Source organism: Pseudophryne corroboree, chromosome 2 (genome assembly GCF_028390025.1).
Source record: "Pseudophryne corroboree isolate aPseCor3 chromosome 2, aPseCor3.hap2, whole genome shotgun sequence".
Classification (NCBI taxonomy): domain Eukaryota; kingdom Metazoa; phylum Chordata; class Amphibia; order Anura; family Myobatrachidae; genus Pseudophryne; species Pseudophryne corroboree.
Genome location: NC_086445.1, coordinates 436,825,457 through 436,846,525, shown reverse-complemented (window position 1 = coordinate 436,846,525; position 21,069 = coordinate 436,825,457). Strand labels below are relative to the sequence as shown.

At 47.2% G+C, this 21,069-nt stretch overlaps 1 protein-coding gene across 1 annotated transcript in view; it reads left to right on the top strand.

Moving 5' to 3' along the window:
- CIP2A (cellular inhibitor of PP2A) overlaps nucleotides 1-21,069 on the top strand; it is a 156,204-nt gene that overhangs the window by 116,616 nt on the left and 18,519 nt on the right. The window contains exons 15-17 of the mRNA XM_063953637.1: nucleotides 14,869-14,943; nucleotides 15,029-15,139; nucleotides 15,522-15,718. Coding sequence (XP_063809707.1) covers nucleotides 14,869-14,943; nucleotides 15,029-15,139; nucleotides 15,522-15,718 — 383 coding nt within the window. The remainder of the gene's footprint in view (nucleotides 1-14,868; nucleotides 14,944-15,028; nucleotides 15,140-15,521; nucleotides 15,719-21,069) is intronic.

The following is a 21,069-nucleotide window of genomic DNA, read 5'->3' as shown; positions in this document are numbered from 1 at the left end:
AAGGGTGTTAGTGGGAATTTGGGATCAGATTTCATATAGTACTGGCGTGCACTGCACTTGGCCAGATATATATATATATATATATATATATATATATATATAAGAGAGAGAGAGACACCTTAGTATTATTTTACTGAGTCGTGCAAGTTGTCTGTCTTTGTGTATTGTTTTGTCTGTCTGCATAATGAGTAAGGCACCAGCAAAAACAAAAAAGCTGCTGTCAAAGCCGGTTTCATCCCCGGACCCTCCATGGGCTGTGCTAGCAGATGTCATGGCTGGATTGCAATCAGAATTGGCCGCCGCTCGACAAGAGCGGGAAGCGCAAGATCTGAGTCTAGGGTGAGACCGCTAGAACTATCGGAGGGGTCTCAGCCTTACCAAAAATCCAAGTCCATTTTGGGTAGTAGGGATAAATCTCATTTGTGAGTTTCTGCTATGTTGCATTCTGACGATTCTATGCCAGTCCTCACTGCACAAGTTGAGGGTGAGGAGGGCGAAGTAGACCAGCAGTCAGATAGTGACGATTTTGACAGCCCGGCATTGATAATCTCATCAGAGCGGTGTGTCAGTCTTGAAGTTTACAGAGACTGAGGAGCCTCTGACAAATGATGAAGTCGTCTTTACTAAACGACCGAGAACTCCAATGTGTTTTCCTGTTTCGGAATCTCTTAATAATATGTTACTAGAAACACAAAAGAATCCGGATAAACGGTTTTCTATACCTTGCAGATTTAAGTCTAGTTACCCGTTTCCAGAGTCTGTGACAGCTACATGGGAGAATCCGCCATTGGTGGATTCGTCTGTGTCTAAATTTACAAAGAAATTAACCATACCAGTACCGACTGCTACTACGCTTAAAGACCCTTCGGACCGTAAAATAGAAGCTATGCTAAAGTCCATGTATGTAGCAGCAGGAGTGTTGCTTAGACCTGGGTTGGTTGGCATTTGGGTAACTAAGGCGCTAATGGTATGGATAACAGAACTCAAGTCTGCCCTACGTGACGATCACCTTATACTTCTCGCTGATCAAATCTGGGAAGCTGCTGATTATCTATGTACAGCTTCTACTGATGTCTGTCAGCTCACTTCTCGCCTTTCATCGTCGCTAGTTACAGCACGACGAGCACTCTGGCTGCGTTCTTGGCAAGCGGAGGCGGAGGTCAAAAGAGGTATAGAGGCGTTACCTTACAGTGGCGAGAAGTTGTTTGGTCCTGAATTGGACAAATGGATTTCTGAGGCCACGGGAGGAAAGTCTATTTTCTTACCATTGCCTCCAACGGTACCTAGACTGAAATACTCTGGCCCGGCGTTCAAATCCTTTCGGCCTCAGCCCTTTCGAGGCCGTGGTAGAGGAACAGCAACGCCTGGTAGACGAGGTCGTGGGCGTGGTTTCCAACAAACCAACACCAGTCGTCAAGACGCTAAGGTCACCGACAAGCCAGTGGCATGACGGACTCCCAGCTCATCTTGGATCTCCAATTGTGGGAGCACGCCTTCAGACGTTCCAGTTGGCGTGGTTCCAGACGTCCACAGATGGGTGGATCCGCAATTTAGTGTTAAAAGGTTACAAAATAGAGTTCGACTGTCTCCCGCCACTGCGGTTTTTCAAGACAGGACTGCCTGTGTCGGACGACAAGAGGGCGGTTCTGCAAATTGCCATTCAGTCTCTGCTGGATTCAGCAGTTTTGATTCCGGTCCCTGTACACCAACAAGGTCAGGGTTATTATTCCAGTCTGTTTGTGGTACCGAAGCCGGATGGCTCGGTCAGGCCAATATTGAACTTAAAGGGCCTCAATCAGTACGTCACCTACTACAGATTCAAGATGGAATCTCTGCGGTCAGTAATTGCAGGTTTAGAGCCACAGGAATTCATGATTGCGCTGGATCTCAAGGATGCGTACTTACACATTCCGATTTGGCCACCTCATCAGAGGTTATTGCGGTTTGCAATACAGCAGAACCATTACCAGTTTCAGGCTTTACCGTTTGGCCTCTCGTCAGCGCCTCGGGTATTCACCAAGGTGATTGCTCATCTCAGATCCCTGGGAGTGATAATAGTTCCGTACTTGGACGATCTGCTCATCAAAGCTCCGTCTCAACAGAGGCTCCTCCAACATGCGTTGCTGACGTACAATGTACTTGTTCAGCACGGTTGGATTGTCAACTTCAAGAAATCACATCTGATTCCATCTCAACGACTTCAATTCCTAGGTATGATTCTCAATACGGTAAATCAAAGAATGTACCTACCAGAACAGAAAGTACAGGTCATTCGTCATCTGGTACAATTAGTGCTCAAGCCACGCACAGTCACAGTACATTTGTGCATTTGCCTCTTAGGCACAATGGTGGCTGCTTTCGAAGCGCTTCAGTTCGGGAGATTTCACTCACGTCCTTTTCAACTGGATGTGCTCGCACAGTGGTCGGGCTCGCATCTGCAGATTCACCACAGGGTGAGGTTGTCGCCACGGGCCAAAGTGTCTCTACTCTGGTGGCTCAAAGTACACAATCTAACCGCAGGGAAACGGTTCGGCGCCTGGAATTGGATAATTCTAACGACGGACGCGAGTCTCAGAGGTTGGGGAGCTGTAGTTCAAAATTGTCAGCTCCAGGGTCTCTGGGCGGATCACGAAAGATTGCTGTCTATAAATGTCCTGGAACTCTGGGCAATTTACAATGCACTACAACAAGCAGTGCACATGTTTCGGTCTCAGACTGTCCAGGTGCAGTCAGACAATGCGACGGCGGTCGCATACATCAACAAACAAGGAGGAACGATAAGCCGCATGGCAATGCGGGAAGTAGCTTGAATCCTCAATTGGGCCGAGCATCACCAAGTGATATTGTCGGCAGTGTTCATTCCGGGAGTTGACAACTGGGAGGCGGATTATCTCAGCCGGCGGGATTTTCATCCAGGAGAATGGGCATTAAATCCAGAAGTGTTTCACATGTTGGTCCAGAGGTGGGGTTACCCTCAAGTGGACCTGATGGCATCTCGCCACAATCACCAAACGCCCCAGTATGTGTCCAGAACGCGAGATCCAAAGGCAGTGGCGGTGGATGCTCTCACCATCGCGTGGCCGTACAGCCTCGTGTACCTGTTTCCACCGTTTCCGCTGCTCCCTCTGTTACTAAAACGGATCAAAAGAGAGTCCGCCACGGTCATACTAGTGGCGCCTCATTGGCCTCGGAGAGCTTGGTTCTCTGATCTCTGCGGACTACTCGCAGACGATCCTTGGCCGCTCCCACTACGTCAGGACCTGTTACCCCGATTTAGCGCGGCTGCGTTTGACGGGGTGGCTGTTGAGACCGCCCTCTTAAGACGAGAGGGCATTCCAGAATCGGTTATACCAACCATGTTACGTGCTAGGAAGCCAGTTACGGCGGCTCATTATTACAGAATTTGGCGTGCCTATATAGGTTGGTGTGAAGATCGGAAGTTTCCGACATCATCTTTCAAGTTATCCCGTCTTCTGTTATTTCTACAGACGGGGTTAGATGGAGGGCTGCGTTTATCTACACTAAAGGTGCAGGTATCTGCTTTGTCAATTTACTTTTAAAGACGATTGGCTCTATTGCCGTCTATACACACTTTTCTGCAAGGTGTCCTCAGAGTACAGCCTCCATTCATTCCACCTACAGCGCCATGGGACTTGAATCTGGTTTTAGATTTCTTACAGTCTTCATATTTTGAACCCTTACAACAAGTGGATATTAAGTTTCTCACTTGGAAAACAATTTTTCTACTAGCCTTAGCTTCGGCAAGGCGTGTTTCAGATTTGGGTGCCTTGTCATGCAAGCCACCGTATTTGGTGTTTCATGATGACAGAGCGGAACTTCGGACGAATCCCGCTTTCTTACCAAAGGTATTGTCATCTTTTCACATCAATCAACCAATAGTAGTTCCTGTGTTGACCGGAAATTCTGGAACCTTGGATGTAGTACGCGCATTACACGTTTCTGTATCCCGAACGTCTACAGTTCGTTAGACAGATACGTTGTTTGTTCTCTATGATGCTGCCAAGATGGGTTGGCCAGCTTCTAAGCAGACCTTATCCAGATGGATTAAACTGACCATTCGTCAGGCTTACCTTCATGCTAGGTTACAGCCGCCTACATCAGTAACAGCTCATTCCACACGTTCTGTGGGAACTTCGTGGGCAGCTGGTCGTGGGGCTTCTACGACGCAGCTTTGCCGTGCGGCTACATGGTCATCAGTGCACACGTTTGTGCGCTTTTACAAGTTTGATACGTTTGCGACATCTAGCTTTGGCTGCCTAGTGTTACAGGTGCCAAACTGCTCTCCCGCCCACGGAGGAAGCTTTGGTACGTCCCAAGAGTACTCCAGTGACCCCTAGTGGATGAAAAAGAAAATAGGATTTTGGTACTTACCAGGTAAATCCTTTTCTTTGAATCCATAGGGGGCACTGGACGCCCACCCAGAGCAGTTTTACCTGGTTTGTGGCAAGTTCGGGGGATCTTATGGGAACACATTCTCACCGACTGGTTCAAAGTTTCAAGTTCTATCGGTTATAGTGCCAACTGTTTAGTTGTCAGTCACGTTATGTGTCAACTTTATTGTTGTCCGTTATGTTTTATGTAATTCTCCATTGTCAACCTCTCTATAGCTCCTGTTCGGCTCAGTAAAAAACACTGAGGTACTCTGGGATATGGAGGGGCGGAGAGTTCTAAATTTAAATATTCAGTGCCTTGTTCCTGCGGAAGCCGTCCATATCCCAAGAGTACTCCAGTGCCCCCTATGGATTCAAAGAAAAGGATTTACCTGGTAAGTACCAAAATCCTATTTTCCATACCTCGACAATTTATTAATCCTGGCATAGTCTCAGAAATTGCTTCAGTGTCATCTGGAACAGACAATGGCTTATTTGCAGAGACACGGTTGGCTCATAAATTGTGCCAAGTCGTCCCTAGTTTCGTCACAACGGATGACTCACTTGGGGGTACCTCTGAACAAAATATCCAAAATTCAGTTGATAATCCAGGAGCTGCTACACAGTCAAAGGGTATCCATTCACGCAGCAATGCGTGTGATGGGATTGATGGTGTCGACATTCGACATGGTGGAGTATGCTCAGTTCCACTCCAGGCCTCTGCAACGTCTGATCCTTTCCAAATGGAATGGGTTACATCAGACAATAAAAACTCCTTTCTCTGGTAAGGAGGTCCTTAGCCTGGTGGCTACAGACTTCCCATCTGGACAAAAGGAGACCCTTTTGGATATCAGATTGGGAGTTTCTGACAACGGATGCCAGTCTTCAGTGCTGGGGATCGGTGTCAGGAAGAAGTTACTTCCAAGGGCAGTGGACCATATATATATATATTTTATGGCACTCATTCAGGCAAAGGACATTCTTCAGGGTAAACCAGTTCAAATTCACTCGGACAATGCAACGGTAGTAACGTACCTCAATCATCAAGGAGGAACTCGCAGTCAAAAAATAATAAATGAGGTAAGCCGCACGTTAAGGTGGGTAGAGCTTCATCATCCAGCCTTATCCTGCAGTGTTCATTCCAGGAGTCCTAAACTGGGAAGCGTATTTTCTCAGTCAACACGCCATTCATGCAAATGAATGGGCTTTACACACAGGTCTTCCAAACTCTGGCGTCCCATTAGAACAACAAATTCCCGCATACGGGTCAAGAACAAAGGATCCCAGAGCAACCTTTGTGGATGCCCTATATTAATTGGGTAATGAGGTGCTACTCTGCTTGAGACTTAATTCAATATGCAGAGGGAAAAAGATACATGTGCACTATCTCACACTAGCTCAACCTGTAATAACCAGAGGCATTTAGCATAATCCTGGCCAGGGGTTTTTATATATGTGCAACACTTTCACACCATTCTTTTTCACTCTTCACATTATTCACACATGCAGCAGTAGCTGCTCCTACCTATCTAATTGTTTACTTGTATCACTCTTGCGGTGCCCTGAGGTTGTCTGTCTGGGTGGCTTTGGGGTGAACTGCCCCCCGGACCTGAACACCTGTAGTTAGTGTAAGGAACTTACCCAATGAGAGGCTACCTTGGTGCGGTGGGTAAGCTCATAGCCCTGGCCAGGATTATGCTAAATGCCTCTGGTTATTACAGGTTGAGCTAGTGTGAGATAGTGCACCTGCATCTTTTTCCCCTCTGTATATTGAATGCCTTATCAGTAAGATGGGTCTTTCGTCTGGCCTATGTGTTTCCATCAATTGCCCTGTTGCCCAGGATAATGTGAAAGGTAAAACAAGGAGAGGGTGCCTGATACTAATAGCTCCAGCTTGGCCCAGAAGACCTTAGTACAAAGATCTGCAGAGGCTGTCGATAGATGCTCCATTCCTACTCTCTCAACGTCCAGAATTTACTGTCTCAGGGTCCATGCTATTACAAGCACCTGGATTGACTGTCTTTGATGGCATGGCTCTTGAGTCTTCCATCCTGAAAGCAAGAGGATTCTCAAAACAGGTAATTCAAACAATGCTTGGAGCAAGGAAACCATCCTCAACTCGCATTTGTAACTGAATATGTCAAGCCTATATTAAATGGTGCAGTGACCGGAAATTCGACCCTAGGTCTTTCAGAGTCTCCAGAGTCCTAGCATTCCTTCAGGCAGGAATGGACAAAGGTTTACGGGTGGCTTTCTTCAGAGTGCCGGTGTCGTCATTGACTGTATGGTTCCAAAAGAAAATTAGTAACCTACAGCATGTTCACACTTTTTTTTCCAGGGAATGCTTCACATCCAACCTCCTTTTGTTCCTCCTGCAGTGCCTTGGGATTTAAGTTTAGTCCTAAAGGCGCTTCAAGTTTCCCTATTTGAACCACTGAAGCCAGTGGTTATTAAATGGCTGGCAGCTAAAGTTCTCTCTCTACTGGCTATTGCTTCAGCTAGAAGAGTTTCAGTTTTAGGGGCATTGTTATGCTATCCTCCTTTTCTGATATTTCATCCAGATGGAGTGGTTCTCAGAACCAAATGTGGTTGTCTTCCTAAGGTGTTCTCTAAATTCCAAAAAAAGAAAGTAGGAGGCTGCGCTAAATTAATATAATATAACAACAATGATGATTCGTCAATTAATTGCACAATTTAATAATAAAAAGTAATATCGCTAAAATATTGTGATAAGTATACCATAAAATACATGCAACATCAATGTAGCTTTGTAAAAACATACAATTGGGGTATGAACATTTAAGGGGTTACCCAATTTGCCAGCAATGGAGAAGTTTGTAGATGGAAAGTCCGTTCCAAAGTAATCCCCCAGATTGGTCCGAGTCCAGTATATATAGGTATGTGAGAGGTAAGCAGTGTCCCATATAATAACAGATTACCGCTAGAGGATGTGATGCTCCTGGATTTTGGATGATGAGCTCCTCATGCAGTGCGGTGTATAGAAATCATCGGTTCAGTCTGCTATTGGAATCCTCAGAATACGTGTGATGGTCCGGATCTTAGTGGGGGTGGTTCGGTCTTCCAGAAAAGTGTATCTGGCTTGGGTCCCTTGTGCACAAAATCCAGGAGCATCACATCCTCTAGCGGTAATCTGTTATTATATGGGACACTGCTTACCTCTCACATACCTATATATACTGGACTCGGACCAATCTGGGGGATTACTTTGGAACGGACTTTCCATCTACAAACTTCTCCATTGCTGGCAAATTGGGTAACCCCTTAAATGTTCATACTCCAATTGTATGTTTTTACAAAGCTACATTGATGTTGCATGTATTTTATGGTATACTTATCACAATATTTTAGCGATATTACTTTATATTATTAAATTGTGCAATTAATAGACGAATCATCATTGTTGTTATATTATATTAATTTAGCGCAGCCTCCTAATTTCTTTTCTTGTTTACTTTGTGGGGGTGACTCCCCTCTAATTTGAGGCAGCAGCTTGGTGAAACACCTTATACCTAAAGCGCCTGAGTACCCTTTGGGTAATCCACCTTAACGAAGAAATTGTAGTCCCGGCCTTCCAAGGGCTGGACCTTTCTGCTGGAGATGCATCATTGGACGTAGTCCGTGCCTTAAGGATCTACGTGGATTGTACCCGTGCCATCAGAAAGACAGACACTCTCTTCGATCTCTACGGATATCACAAGACAAGATGGCCTGCTGACAAGCAGACACTGGCGAGGTGGCTTCGAATGACTTTTTCGGAAGCATATTTTCAAGCTGAACTCCCTATTCCGGCTAATGTCTCTGTTCACTCTACTTGTAAGGTAGGTCCGTCATGGGCAGCACAACGTGTTGCTTCAGCTAAACAGATATGTAAGGCAGCCACATGGTCTTCCATTAACACATTCATTACACATTATGCCTTTGATGCCTTTGCCTCTCAAGACGCTGAATTCAGGTGAAGGATTCTCCTGTCCAGTCAGGAGCGTCCCCACCACTAAATTTGCTTTCTCTGACGTCCTAGTGGATGCTGGGAACTCCGAAAGGACCATGGGGAATAGCGGCTCCGCAGGAGACTGGGCACAAAAGTAAAAGCTTTAAGACTAGCTGGTGTGCACTGGCTCCTCCCCCTATGACCCTCCTCCAAGCCTCAGTTAGATTTTTGTGCCCGAACGAGAAGGGTGCAATCTAGGTGGCTCTCCTGAGCTGCTTAGAGTAAAAGTTTAAATTAGGTTTTTTATTTTCAGTGAGTCCTGCTGGCAACAGGCTCACTGCATCGAGGGACTAAGGGGAGAAGAAGCGAACTCACCTGCGTGCAGAGTGGATTGGGCTTCTTAGGCTACTGGACATTAGCTCCAGAGGGACGATCACAGGCCCAGCCATGGATGGGTCCCAGAGCCGCGCCGCGCCGCCATCCCCCTTACAGAGCCAGAAGAGCAGAAGAGGTCCGGAAAATCGGCGGCAGAAGACGTGCTGTCTTCAATAAGGTAGCGCACAGCACTGCAGCTGTGCGCCATTGCTCTCAGCACACTTCACACTCCGGTCACTGAGGGTGCAGGGCGCTGGGGGGGGGGCGCCCTGAGACGCAATAAAAATACCTTATATGGCAAAAACATACATCACATATAGCTCCTGGGCTATATGGATGCATTTAACCCCTGCCAGGATACATAGAAAAAGGGGAGATAAGGCCGCCGATAAGGGGGCGGAGCCTATCTCCTCAGCACACTGGCGCCATTTTTCCTCACAGCTCCGTTGGAGGGAAGCTCCCTGGCTCTCCCCTGCAGTCACTACACTACAGAAAGGGTTAAAAAAGAGAGGGGGGCACTAATTAGGCGCAGTATAAACAATACAGCAGCTATAAGGGGAAAAACACTTATATAAGGTTATCCCTGTATATATATATATATAGCGCTCTGGTGTGTGCTGGCAAACTCTCCCTCTGTCTCCCCAAAGGGCTAGTGGGGTCCTGTCCTCTATCAGAGCATTCCCTGTGTGTGTGCTGTATGTCGGTACGTTTGTGTCGACATGTATGAGGAGAAAAATGATGTGGAGACGGAGTAGATTGCCTGTAATAGTGATGTCACCCCCTAGGGGGTCGACACCTGAGTGGATGAACTGTTGGAAGAAATTACGTGACAGTGTCAGCTCTGTATAAAAGACAGTGGTTGACATGAGACAGCCGGCTACTCAGCTTGTGCCTGTCCAGACGTCTCATAGGCCGTCAGGGGCTCTAAAGCGCCCGTTACCTCAGATGGCAGATATAGACGCCGACACGGATACTGACTCCAGTGTCGACGGTGAAGAGACAAATGTGACTTCCAGTAGGGCCACACGTTACATGATTGAGGCAATGAAAAATGTTTTACACATTTCTGATAATACAAGTACCACCAAAAAGGGGTATTATGTTCGGTGAGGAAAAACTACCTGTAGTTTTCCTGAATCTGAGAAATTAAATGAGGTGTGTGATGATGCGTGGGTTTCCCCCGATAACAACTGATAATTTCTAAAATGTTATTGGCATTATATCCTTTCCCGCCAGAGGTTAGGGTGCGTTGGGAAACACCCCCTAGGGTGGATAAAGCGCTCACACGCTTGTAAGGGCTCTACCCTCTCCTGAGATGGCCGCCCTTAAGGATCCTGCTGATAGAAAGCAGGAGGGTATCCTAAAATGTATTTACACACATACTGGTGTTATACTGCGACCAGCAATCGCCTCAGCCTGGATGTGCAGTGCTGGGTTGGCGTGGTCGGATTCCCTGACTGAAAATATTGATACCCTAGATAGGGACAGTATATTATTGCCTATAGAGCATTTAAAAGATGCATTTCTATATATGCGTGATGCACAGCGGAATATTTGCCGACTGGCATCAAGTCTAAGTGAGTTGTCCATTTCTACCAGTAGAGGGTTATGGACACGACAGTGGTCAGGTGATGCGGATTTCAAACGGCATTTGGAAGTATTGCCTTATTAAGGAGAGGAGTTATTTGGGGTCGGTCTTTCAGACCTGGTGGCCACGGCAACAGCTGGGAAATCCACGTTTGTACCCAGGTCGCCTCTCAACATGAGAAGACGCCGTATTATCAGGCGCAGTCTTTTCGTGGACAAGCGGGCAAAAGGTTCCTCATTTCTGCCCCGTGACAGAGGGAGAGGAAAAAGGCTGCAGAAATCAGCCAGTTCCCAGGAACAGAAACCCTTTCCCGCCTCTGCCAAGCCCTCAGTATGACGCTGGGGCTTTACAAGCAGAATCAGGCACGGTGGGGGGCCCGTCTCAATGAATTTCAGCGCGCAGTGGGCTCACTCGCAAGTAGACCCCTGGATCCTTCAGGTGATATCTCAGGGGTACAAATTGGAATTCGAGACGTCTCCCCCTCGCCGTTTCCTAAAGTCGGCTTTACTGATGTCTCCTTCTGACAGGGAGACAGTTTTGGAAGCCATTCACAAGCTGTATTCCCAGCAGGTGATAATCAAGGTACCCCTCCTGCAACAGGGAACGGGGTATTATTCCATACTGTTGTGGTACCGAAGCCGGACGGCTCGGTGAGACCGATTCTAAATCTAAAATCTTTGAACACTTACATACAGAGGTTAAAATTCAAGATTGAGTCACTCAGAGCAGTGATTGCGAACCTGGAAGAAGGGGACTACATGATGTCTCGGGACATCAAGGATGCTTACCTTCATGTCCAAATTTACCCTTCTCACCAAGGGTACCTCAGGTTTATGGTACAGAACTGTCACTATCAGTTCAGACGCTGCCGTATGGATGGTCCACGGCACCCCGGGTCTTTACCAAGGTAATGGCCGAAATGATGATATTCCTTCGAAGGAAGGGAATTTTAGTTATCCCTTACTTGGACGATTCCCTGATAAGGGTAAGATCCAGGGAACAGTTGGAGGTCGGTGTAGCACTATCTCAGGTAGTGTTGCGGCAGCACGATTGGATTCTCAATATTCCAAAATCGCAGCTGGTTCCGACGACTCGTCTTCTGTTCCTAGGGATGATCCTGGACACAGTCCAGAAAAAGGTGTTTCTCCCAGAGGAGAAAGCCAGGGAGTTATCCGAGCTAGTCAGGAACCTCCTAAAACCGAGCCAAGTCTCAGTGCATCAATGCACAAGGGTTCTGGGTAAAATGGTGGCTTCCTACGAAGCAATCCCATTCGGCAGATTCCACACAAGAACTTTCCAGTGGGACCTGCTGGACAAATGGTCCGGGTCGCATCTTCAGATGCATCAGCGGATAACCCTGTCACCAAGAACAAGGGTGTCCCTCCTGTGGTGGTTGCAGAGTGCTCATCTTCTAGAGGGCCGCAGATTCGCCATTCAGGACTGGGTCCTGGTGACCACGGATGCCAGCCTGCGAGGCTGGGGAGCAGTCACACAGGGAAGGAATTTCCAGGGCTTATGGTCAAGCCTGGAGACATCACTTCACATAAATATCCTGAAGCTAAGGGCCATTTACAATGCTCTAAGCTTAGCAAGACCTCTGCTTCAAGGTCAGCCGGTGTTGATCCAGTCGGACAACATCACGGCAGTCACCCACGTAAACAGACAGGGTGGCACAAGAAGCAGGAGGGCAATGGCAGAAGCTGCAAGGATTCTTCGCTGGGCGGAAAATCATGTGATAGCACTGTCAGCAATTCCGGGAGTGGACAACTGGGAAGCAGACTTCCTCAGCAGACACGACCTCCACCCGGGAGAGTGGGGACTTCACCCAGAAATCTTCCACATGATTATAAACCGTTGGGATAAACTCGACAGGTATTGCGCCAGGTCAAGGGACCCTCAGGCAATAGCTGTACACCGTGGGTGTACCAGTCAGTGTATGTGTTCCCTCATCTGCCTCTCATACCCAAGGTACTGAGATTGATAAGATGGAGAGGAGTAAGCACTATATTCGTGGCTCCGGATTGGCCAAGAAGGACTTGGTAACCGGAACTTCAAAAGATGCTCACGGAGGATCCGTGGACTCTACCTCTAAGAAGGGACCTGCTTCAGCAAGGACCCTGTCTGTTCCAAGACTTACCGCGACTGCATTTGACGGCATGGCGGTTGAACGCCGGATCCTGAAGGAAAAAAGGCATTCCGGATGAGGTCATCCCTATCCTGATCAAAGCCAGGAAGGATGTAACCGCAAAACATTATCACCGCATTTGGCAAAAATATGTTGCGTGGTGCGAGGCCAGTAAGGCCCGACGGAGGAAATTCAACTGGGTCGATTCCTACATTTCCTGCAAACAGGAGTGTCTATGGGCCTGAAATTGGGGTCCATTAAGGTTCAAATTTCGGCCCTGTCAATTTTCTTCCAAAAAGAACTAGCTTCAGTCCCTGAAGTTCAGACGTTGTAAAAGGGGTACTGCATATACAGCCTCCTTTTGTGCCTCCAGTGGCACCTTGGGATCTCAATGTAGTTTTTGGGTTCCAAAAAGTCACATTGGTTTGAACCACTTAAATCTGTGGAGTTAAAATATCTCACATGGAAAGTGGTCATGCTGTTGGCCCTGGCCTGGGCCAGGCGCGTGTCAGAATTGGCGGCTTTATCCTGTAAAAGCCCTTATCTGATTTTCCATTCGGACAGGGCGGAATTGAGGACTCGTCCTCAGTTTCTCCCTAAGGTGGTTTTCAGCGTTTCACCTGAACCAACCTATTGTGGTGCCTGCGGCTACTAGGGACTTGGAGGACTCCAAGTTGCTAGACGTTGTCAGGGCCCTGAAAATATATGTTTCCAGGACGGCTGGAGTCAGAAAATCTGACTCACTGTTTATCCTGTATGCACCCAACAAGCTGGGTGCTCCTGCTTCTAAGCAGACTATTGCTCGTTGGAATTGTAGTACAATTCAGCTTGCACATTCTGTGGCAGGCCTGCCACAGCCAAAAATCTGTAAATGCCCACTCCACAAGGAAGATGGGCTCATCTTGGGCGGCTGCCCGAGGGGTCTCGGCTTTACAACTTTGCCGAGCAGCTACTTGGTCAGGAGCAAATACGTTTGTAAAATTCTACAAAATTGATACCCTGGCTGAGGTGGACCTGGAGTTCTCTCATTTGGTGCTGCAGAGTCATCCGCACTCTCCCGCCCGTTTGGGAGCTTTGGTATAATCCCCATGGTCCTTTCGGAGTTCCCAGCATCCACTAGGACGTCAGAGAAAATAAGAATTTACTTACCGATAATTCTATTTCTCATAGTCCGTAGTGGATGCTGGGCGCCCATCCCAAGTGCGGATTGTCTGCAATACTTGTACATAGTTACAAAAATCGGGTTATTATTGTTGTGAGCCATCTTTTCAGAGGCTCCTCTGTTATCATGCTGTTAACTGGGTTCAGATCACAGGTTGTACGGTGTGATTGGTATGGCTGGTAATGAGTCTTACCCGGGATTCAAAATCCTTCCTTATTGTGTACGCTCGTCCGGGCACAGTATCCTAACTGAGGCTTGGAGGAGGGTCATAGGGGGAGGAGCCAGTGCACACCAGCTAGTCTTAAAGCTTTTACTTTTGTGCCCAGTCTCCTGCGGAGCCGCTATTCCCCATGGTCCTTTCGGAGTTCCCAGCATCCACTACGGACTATGAGAAATAGAATTATCGGTAAGTAAATTCTTATTTTGGGACATTCCAATGTTTATCCTGTGGATAACCTGTGGACCCTGCAGAAGAAATATATAGTTATGGTAGACTTACCGTTGATAACTCTATTTCTCTTAAGTTCACAGTATCCACAGGGATTCAACCTTGACGCACTTGATTTGAGGATCCTTTCACCTACTTACCTCTTCCTTCTTGTACGGAAGAGTGCATGTGTGTTCTTCTCGCCTGATTAGGGCTCTCTATGATGCTCCTGCCTTGAGCTTTGGAAAACAACTGAATTTCCTGAGCCAGGACGCGGGGATATAGGGGACTGGCCCGGTGCATTCTGGGAAGCCGAAAGCTTTGATCGTTGGACCCAATCTGCTGATGCTACCTCATATCCCAATGTTTATCCTGTGGATACTGTGGATTTAGGAGAAATAGAATTTTTATTACATAAACTTTATTTTGAAGCTGGAGTTGGCACATTTCTTCTGACTCCACCCAAATTGACTCTGACTCCACTGCCCTAGTATTGGCTTCCTGTTGCTGACCATACCTACATGTTTCCACTATAACCTCACAGAGTTATGTCCACTGTATTACATAGTCAACTGCATATGCCTAACTACATTTTCCAGCTTCAGCCCTGATTAAGTAACCTGTTAGCAGGCCAAGCTCTGGAGGGAGCAATATATGCGAATACCTATCCGGATCCAAGACTACTAGTGTTCAGTACGCTATGTAGTTCCATATAATTCTGTTTTATTTTGAAGTGTATGCGAAACCGTGAGGTCGCCAGCATGATTTGGACCCCTCTAAAACTATTGCCCATGTTTAAAGGCATTATATGTTTGAGCTTTAATCACGTTTTGTTTTTTTCCTTTCTGTAGTTCAAAGACCAAGTGAATGATGTGAGGATTTCCGATATCATGGATGTTTATGAACAAAAGTTATCTGCGCTTGCTGTGAGTACTGATCTTAACTCATATTCCTCCTGAGAAATCTATCCGTGCAGTGTAATCATTCTACCATACTGTTCTGTTTTTCCAGTCCAAAGAAAGTCGGCTGCAGGATTTATTGGAAGCAAAGGCTTTGGCCCTTGCTCAGGCAGACAGACTGATTGCACAGTACCGTTGTCAGAGAGCACAAGCTGAGGCAGAGGTGAGAGAGAGAAATGGCAGAGGTATCTGCTGTAGGTGCTAATAGTGTAAACAGTCACTTGTTTTTTTTTTACCAGTAGATATCATACTGAAGCAGTATATTTTTTGGTTTTATTTATATTATAATATTTCCTAAGAGCTTCTATGTGTGCGAATTATTTTGAAATTTTCAAACAAATTTGTTATAAATATAATATAGGAGTAGAAAAAATAATGACCTTGGAAGATTAATTATTTCCACCTTAATAATAATTGAAAAGTGTGTTTGTTAAAATATGAATGTCTGAAAATTAAATATTTGCTTTTTTTTAATAACCTTTGAATTGTACATAAAGTATAGGTCTGATAGAACTGGGGGTATTAATGGATTTCATGATTTGCAGGCGCGGAAGCTTGCTACAATGTTAAAGGAGGCAGAGAGAAAGAACGAGGAGCTGGGCATACTTCTGACGTCTCAGCAGCTGGAGTCAGAACGAGCGAAGAGTGACATTGAGCAGTTATTCCAGCACAGTAAGAAGCTGCAGGCAGTTGCTGATGAGCATGAAACGCTAAAGGTCTCCTACGCTGACCACCTAATGAAGTAAGAATTTGCTTGTCTGTATCTATGATTTCTCATAAAAATTAGTTTTATAGCACATTATTTTTTTATTTTTACTTTTTGGGATTCTTTTATATTGGTTTGCTAGTTAAATGTCCATGTGACAATATGGTTTGATTAAAGTTTTCTGTTAGAAGCTCTTGCTGTCTCAAAGCTAATAAGTGAATATAGTGAAGAATATTGTAATCTATTGTTACAGATGTGTCTTCAGACATCTTTGCCGCAGTTGTGCCCCTCTTGGCACGCCACGTCCCATGAGACTTTGCCTGTGGTGGTCTCTCTGTTTTTTTTTTTTGTGTGCAGAAAATGCGTCTTAGATGCAACGAAATGCAAAAGATGCACCTGGTGTGGCTTTTTTCCATACCAAATTCTGTTGTGCGTTATATACAGAATCAGTCAATCCGCACAGTCTCCTGTTGCAACTTATATGTATTTTTGGCAAAAGAAGATGTCTGATGTTAGCGGAGTTGCCCAGCACCTGTCAGCTCATTCGCACCATGCATCTCCTGCTGCGTGGTGTATTGAGGCTCGATGTATGAGGACACCTGTGTATTTGTCCTTCTTTCTCTGGAGAACACTGGAGTATAGAAATGGGTGCGAGGAGCTTAGCACTTAAACCTTATTTGTACGTTGGATTCTCCCCCCTTCTACTGTATACCCAGGAAGTGCCAAGAGGATGGGTATATGTTTCAGGGTCTTGGAGCCTGGCAGTTTTTATTTATTTCTCTAACATCCATAAGGGATATTGGGGAGTCTAGTACGATGGGGTATAGACGGGGCACAAAGGAGCCGGTGCACTTTAAATTTCTTCACTGGGTGTGCTGGCTCCTCCCCTCTATGCCCCCTTCCACAGGCAGTTTAGAAAAAAGTGCCCTCAGTCAGGAGAGGATGCACATCTGAGCTCCAGAGAGTTTGTCTTCAATTTCCTTTTAATATTTGTTATTTTCGGTATGCTGTTTGGGCAACAGCATACCTGCACCATGGGAGTTGGGGGAAGGGGGGTCCCCCAGGTCAAAGTGCGGATGAACGCGTGTGCGGCATACGGGACCCTCCAGGGTCCCTCGTGTAGACTGGCTGACAATCGCTTGAACTAGCACTTGTGTGATGTTTTTAAGCAAACAGGAGACATTGCCATTATAAATAATCACTGTAGCTCTGGAGCCATTGGAGGAAGCGGAGCTACCTCAGAGCGGGACCAGAGGCATTTTGGCGCTTTTCTCTACTTAATGCAGCCACAGACAGCGCACACAGCGCTTCATGCCTCACAAGACACACTGGAAAACTGGTACAGGGTGTAGCAAAGGGGGAGAGCCGCTATTGTACACTATCTGAGTCCTCTACAGGATAGACATTATTAGTGTTTACTGTGTTATAGTTAGCTGTTAGCCTCACTGGGGCTGTGCTGGTGTCCTTCTCTCTGTGTGTCTCCTCTCACATACAGTAAGGGCAGGCTTGAGATATATTACGGTCTGTGTGTATGTTATTGTGCTTACTGTGAAACATGGGTAAACACAAGGTGTGCAGTGTATGTCACACTAGATTCTCTCCAGTATCATCTGATTCTGTTTCTTGTGAACAATGCAGCCAATCTTCACAAATCAGTGAAGTGGCTGGAGGAGAGGGTCCAGAGCCCGCATGGCTAGTGTCTCTGAAAAATATGATGTCTGATATGTCATCCCAGCTCACTGCAGATGTACAGAAAACTCAGCTACTACAACAGGCTGTTGCAGATTTAGCTGCTAGGGCAGATGTTACACAGCGCCCCCCCCCCCTTCTAATGCCGCACCACAGAAGCGTGGTTTGCCTGCTCTACTCTGATTCAGATGAGGAAATACAGGAGGATGGGGAGGACTTGGATTCCGATTCTGCTCAGGGTATTGAACCCCTCATACTGGCTATACGGGACGTGTTAAAGCTCCCTCTAGAGTACGCTGTGTCACAGCAGTCGTTTTTCTTTGCACAAAACAAGCCTAATGTCACTTTATTTATTCAAGTTGGCCTCGAAAAATCCAGACAAAACATTCCAAGTGTCAAAAAAGTTTTTGCGCACTTTCCCATTTGCTCCTGAAGGTAGGAAATTTTTGGAGGAACCCCCGGGGGTTGATGTATCCATCTCTCGACTGTCCAAAAAGGCGGTTCTGCCTGCCCCGGGCTCCTTTACCATAAAGGATCCTGGGGATATGAAAATAGAAACTACACTCAAATCTATTTACATGGCAGCAGGTGTATCGCAAAGGCCGGTCATTGCGGGTTGCTGGATGACCCATGCCATTCATTCATGGGCCACTCAAATTCAGGAGGGCCTCTCCGGGGCTATGCCCCTGGTCACTATGGTGACCCTCTTAAAGCACATTCAGGACACTACACGCGTCCTCAGTGATTCCCTCAAGGAGATGGGGAACATTAATGCTAGGACCTCTGCTATGGCAGTGTCGGCGCGCAGGGCCTTGTGGTTGCGTCAGTGGATAACGGACTCGGAATCCAAACGCAGTGTGGAATCCCTCCCTGTTTCAGGGGAATGGCTCTTTGGGGTTGAATTGGATACGTGGATTTCCAATGTTACGGCTGGGAAATTTGCGTTTCTCCCCTCTGGGGCCCTGCCGGCGAGACGCTCCTACCCGGGGCCGTCTACAGTCCTTTCGGTCTCACAGATTTCGATCTAGGGCCAGAGGCCTCAGCATGACGGTGCCCACCCACCCCGAGGAAATCTCGAGGTGGGCGCTCGACTGCGTCACTTCAGCCGCGTCTGGGAGTCTTCCTGCCAGGATACCTGGGTCAGGGATCTCGTTTCTTAAGGCTACAAGCTGGAGTTCGACAGTGCTCCTCCCCAACGATTTTTCAAATCAAGCTTACCAGCTTTGGAGGATATGCAGGTTACGTTGCAATAGGCCATCCTAAAGTTGGTCTGGTCCCACGTCATTGTTCCAGTACCAATACCACAACGAGGCAGGGGTTATTTCTCCAGCCTGTTTGTGATATCAATGCAGGACGGTTCGGTAAGGCCCATTTTGAATCTAAAGTCCTTGAACCCTTACCTAAAGATTTTCAATTTCAAAATGGAATCCTTGAGAGCAGTAATTGCAGGCCTGGATTCATGGTTTCCTTGGATATCAAGGACGCCTACCTTAATATTCCTATTTGGCCACCTCATCAGGCTTATCTGAGGTTTGCCCTGCTGGATGACCACTACCACTTCCAGGCACTGCCCTTCGGCCTGTCCACAACTCCGAGGGTATTTACAAAGGTAATGGCGGAGATGATGTTCCGGGTCCACGGAGTCAGTGTTGTCCCTTACCTGATAAAAGCAAGATCCAGGGAGCTTTTATTGCTCCATATCGACTGCACTATCCATCTTCTGTCACACCATGAGTGGATTCTCCATTTACAGAAGTCCCACCTGGAGCCAACTCAGCGGCTCCTGTTCCTGGGGATGTTACTGGATACTGTTGCCCAGAAGGTTTTCCTCCCGGAGGACAAAGCGAGAACACTTCAGGAGATGGTCCGCATGGTGTTTCGACCTGCTCGAGTGTCCATCCATCTGTGCATAAGGTTGTTGGGGAAGATGGTCGCCTCATACAAGGTGATCCAATGTGGGAGGTTCCATGCCAGAACATTTCAACTGGATCTCCTGAGCAAGTGGTCCAGATCACATCTACTGATGCACCGGATGATATGGCTGTCACCTCAGGCTCGGATTTCCCTCCTGTGTTGGCTGCAGTCCTCCAATCTCCTGGAAGGCCGGAGTTTCAGGATTCAGGATTGGATCCTCCTCACGACGGATGCGAGTCTGAAAGGATTGGGAGCTGTCACCCAAGGGGCGCAGTTCCAAGGCAGGTGGTCAGCCCACAAAGCCCCCTTCCGATCAGCATTCTGGAACTTCGGGTGATCTACAATGCTCTGCTTCGGACCTCTCCTCTGCTCAAGGATCACGCAATCCAAGTACAGTTGGACAACACCACAGCAGTGGCATACATCAATCGGCAAGGAGGGACAAAAAGCAGAGCCTGCATGCGAGAGTTGTCAAAGATACTCCTCTGGGTGGAAAGAAATGCAAGAGCAATGTCGGCAATCTTCATTCCGGGAGTGGACAACTGGGAAGCGGACTTCCTGAATAGTCACGATCTCCACCCGGGGGAGTGGGGGCTCCACCATTAGGTGTTTCAGCAGATCATCCACCGGTGGGGCTACCCACAAATAGACATGATGGTTTCTCGACTCAACAAGAAGCTTCACTGGTATTGCTCATGAACCAGGGACCCTCAGGCGAGGGCAGTGGTTGCACTGACGTCGCCTTGGCCTTACCGGCTGGTCTATCTGTTTACTCCAATTCCGTTGTTCCCAAGGGTGCTCAAGCCAATCAGAAATCAAGGAGTCCAGGCATCTCTGATTGGCCTTGGAAGGCGTGGTACGCCGATCTTCTGGACATGTCCGTAGAAGACCCTTGGCCTCTACCACTAAGGAGATCTTCTTCAACAATGACCGTTTGTCTACCCGGACTTACGGCAACTTCGTTTGACTGCATAGAGGTTGAGCGGAACATCCTAGCTCATGAAGGCCCTTCCAAAAAAAAGTTATTGCTACCATGGTTCAGGCCAGGAAAACTGGGACGTCAAAACACTATCACCATATCTGGAGAAGATGTCTGTTGGTGCAAGGAATGCACGTATCCACCTGCAGAGTTCCACTTGGGACTTTTTTTACGTTTCCTGCAGGCTGGTGTGGATAAGGGCTTGCGTCTGGGTTCCATTAAGGTCCAGATTTCAGCTCTCTCCATTTTCTTCCAGAAGAAATTGTCATTGTTGCCAGAAGTTCAGACCTTCTTGCAAGGGGTACTCCACATACAACCTCCTTTTGTGCCGCCTACGGCGCCATGGGATTTGGATGTGGTGTTGGAATTTCTACAGTCCTCCTGGTTTGAGCCTCTGATGACTGTAGAAGACAAGTACCTCACTTGGAAGACTGTGATCTTTCTGGCCTTGCTTCTGCTAGGCGTGTCTCAGAATTTGGGGGCCTTATCGGGTAAAAGTCCGTACTGTTCTTTTACGAGGACAGAGCGGAGCTCAGGACTAGGCAGCAGTTCCTGCCGAAGGTTGTCTCTGCGTTTCACCTGAAACAACCTATTGTGGTTCCGTCCAGTTCGGACTCTTATGCTCCTCCGGAGGCATTGGATGCTGTGCGAGCCTTGAAGATCTGTCAAACGAACAGCTCTGATCAGAAAGATTGATTCCTTGTTCGTGCTGTATGATGCGCAGAAAAAGGGTTGTCCTGCTTCTAAGCAGTCCATTGCTCGTTGGCTTAGGCTTACTATCCAACAGGCCTATGTGTCGGCAGCC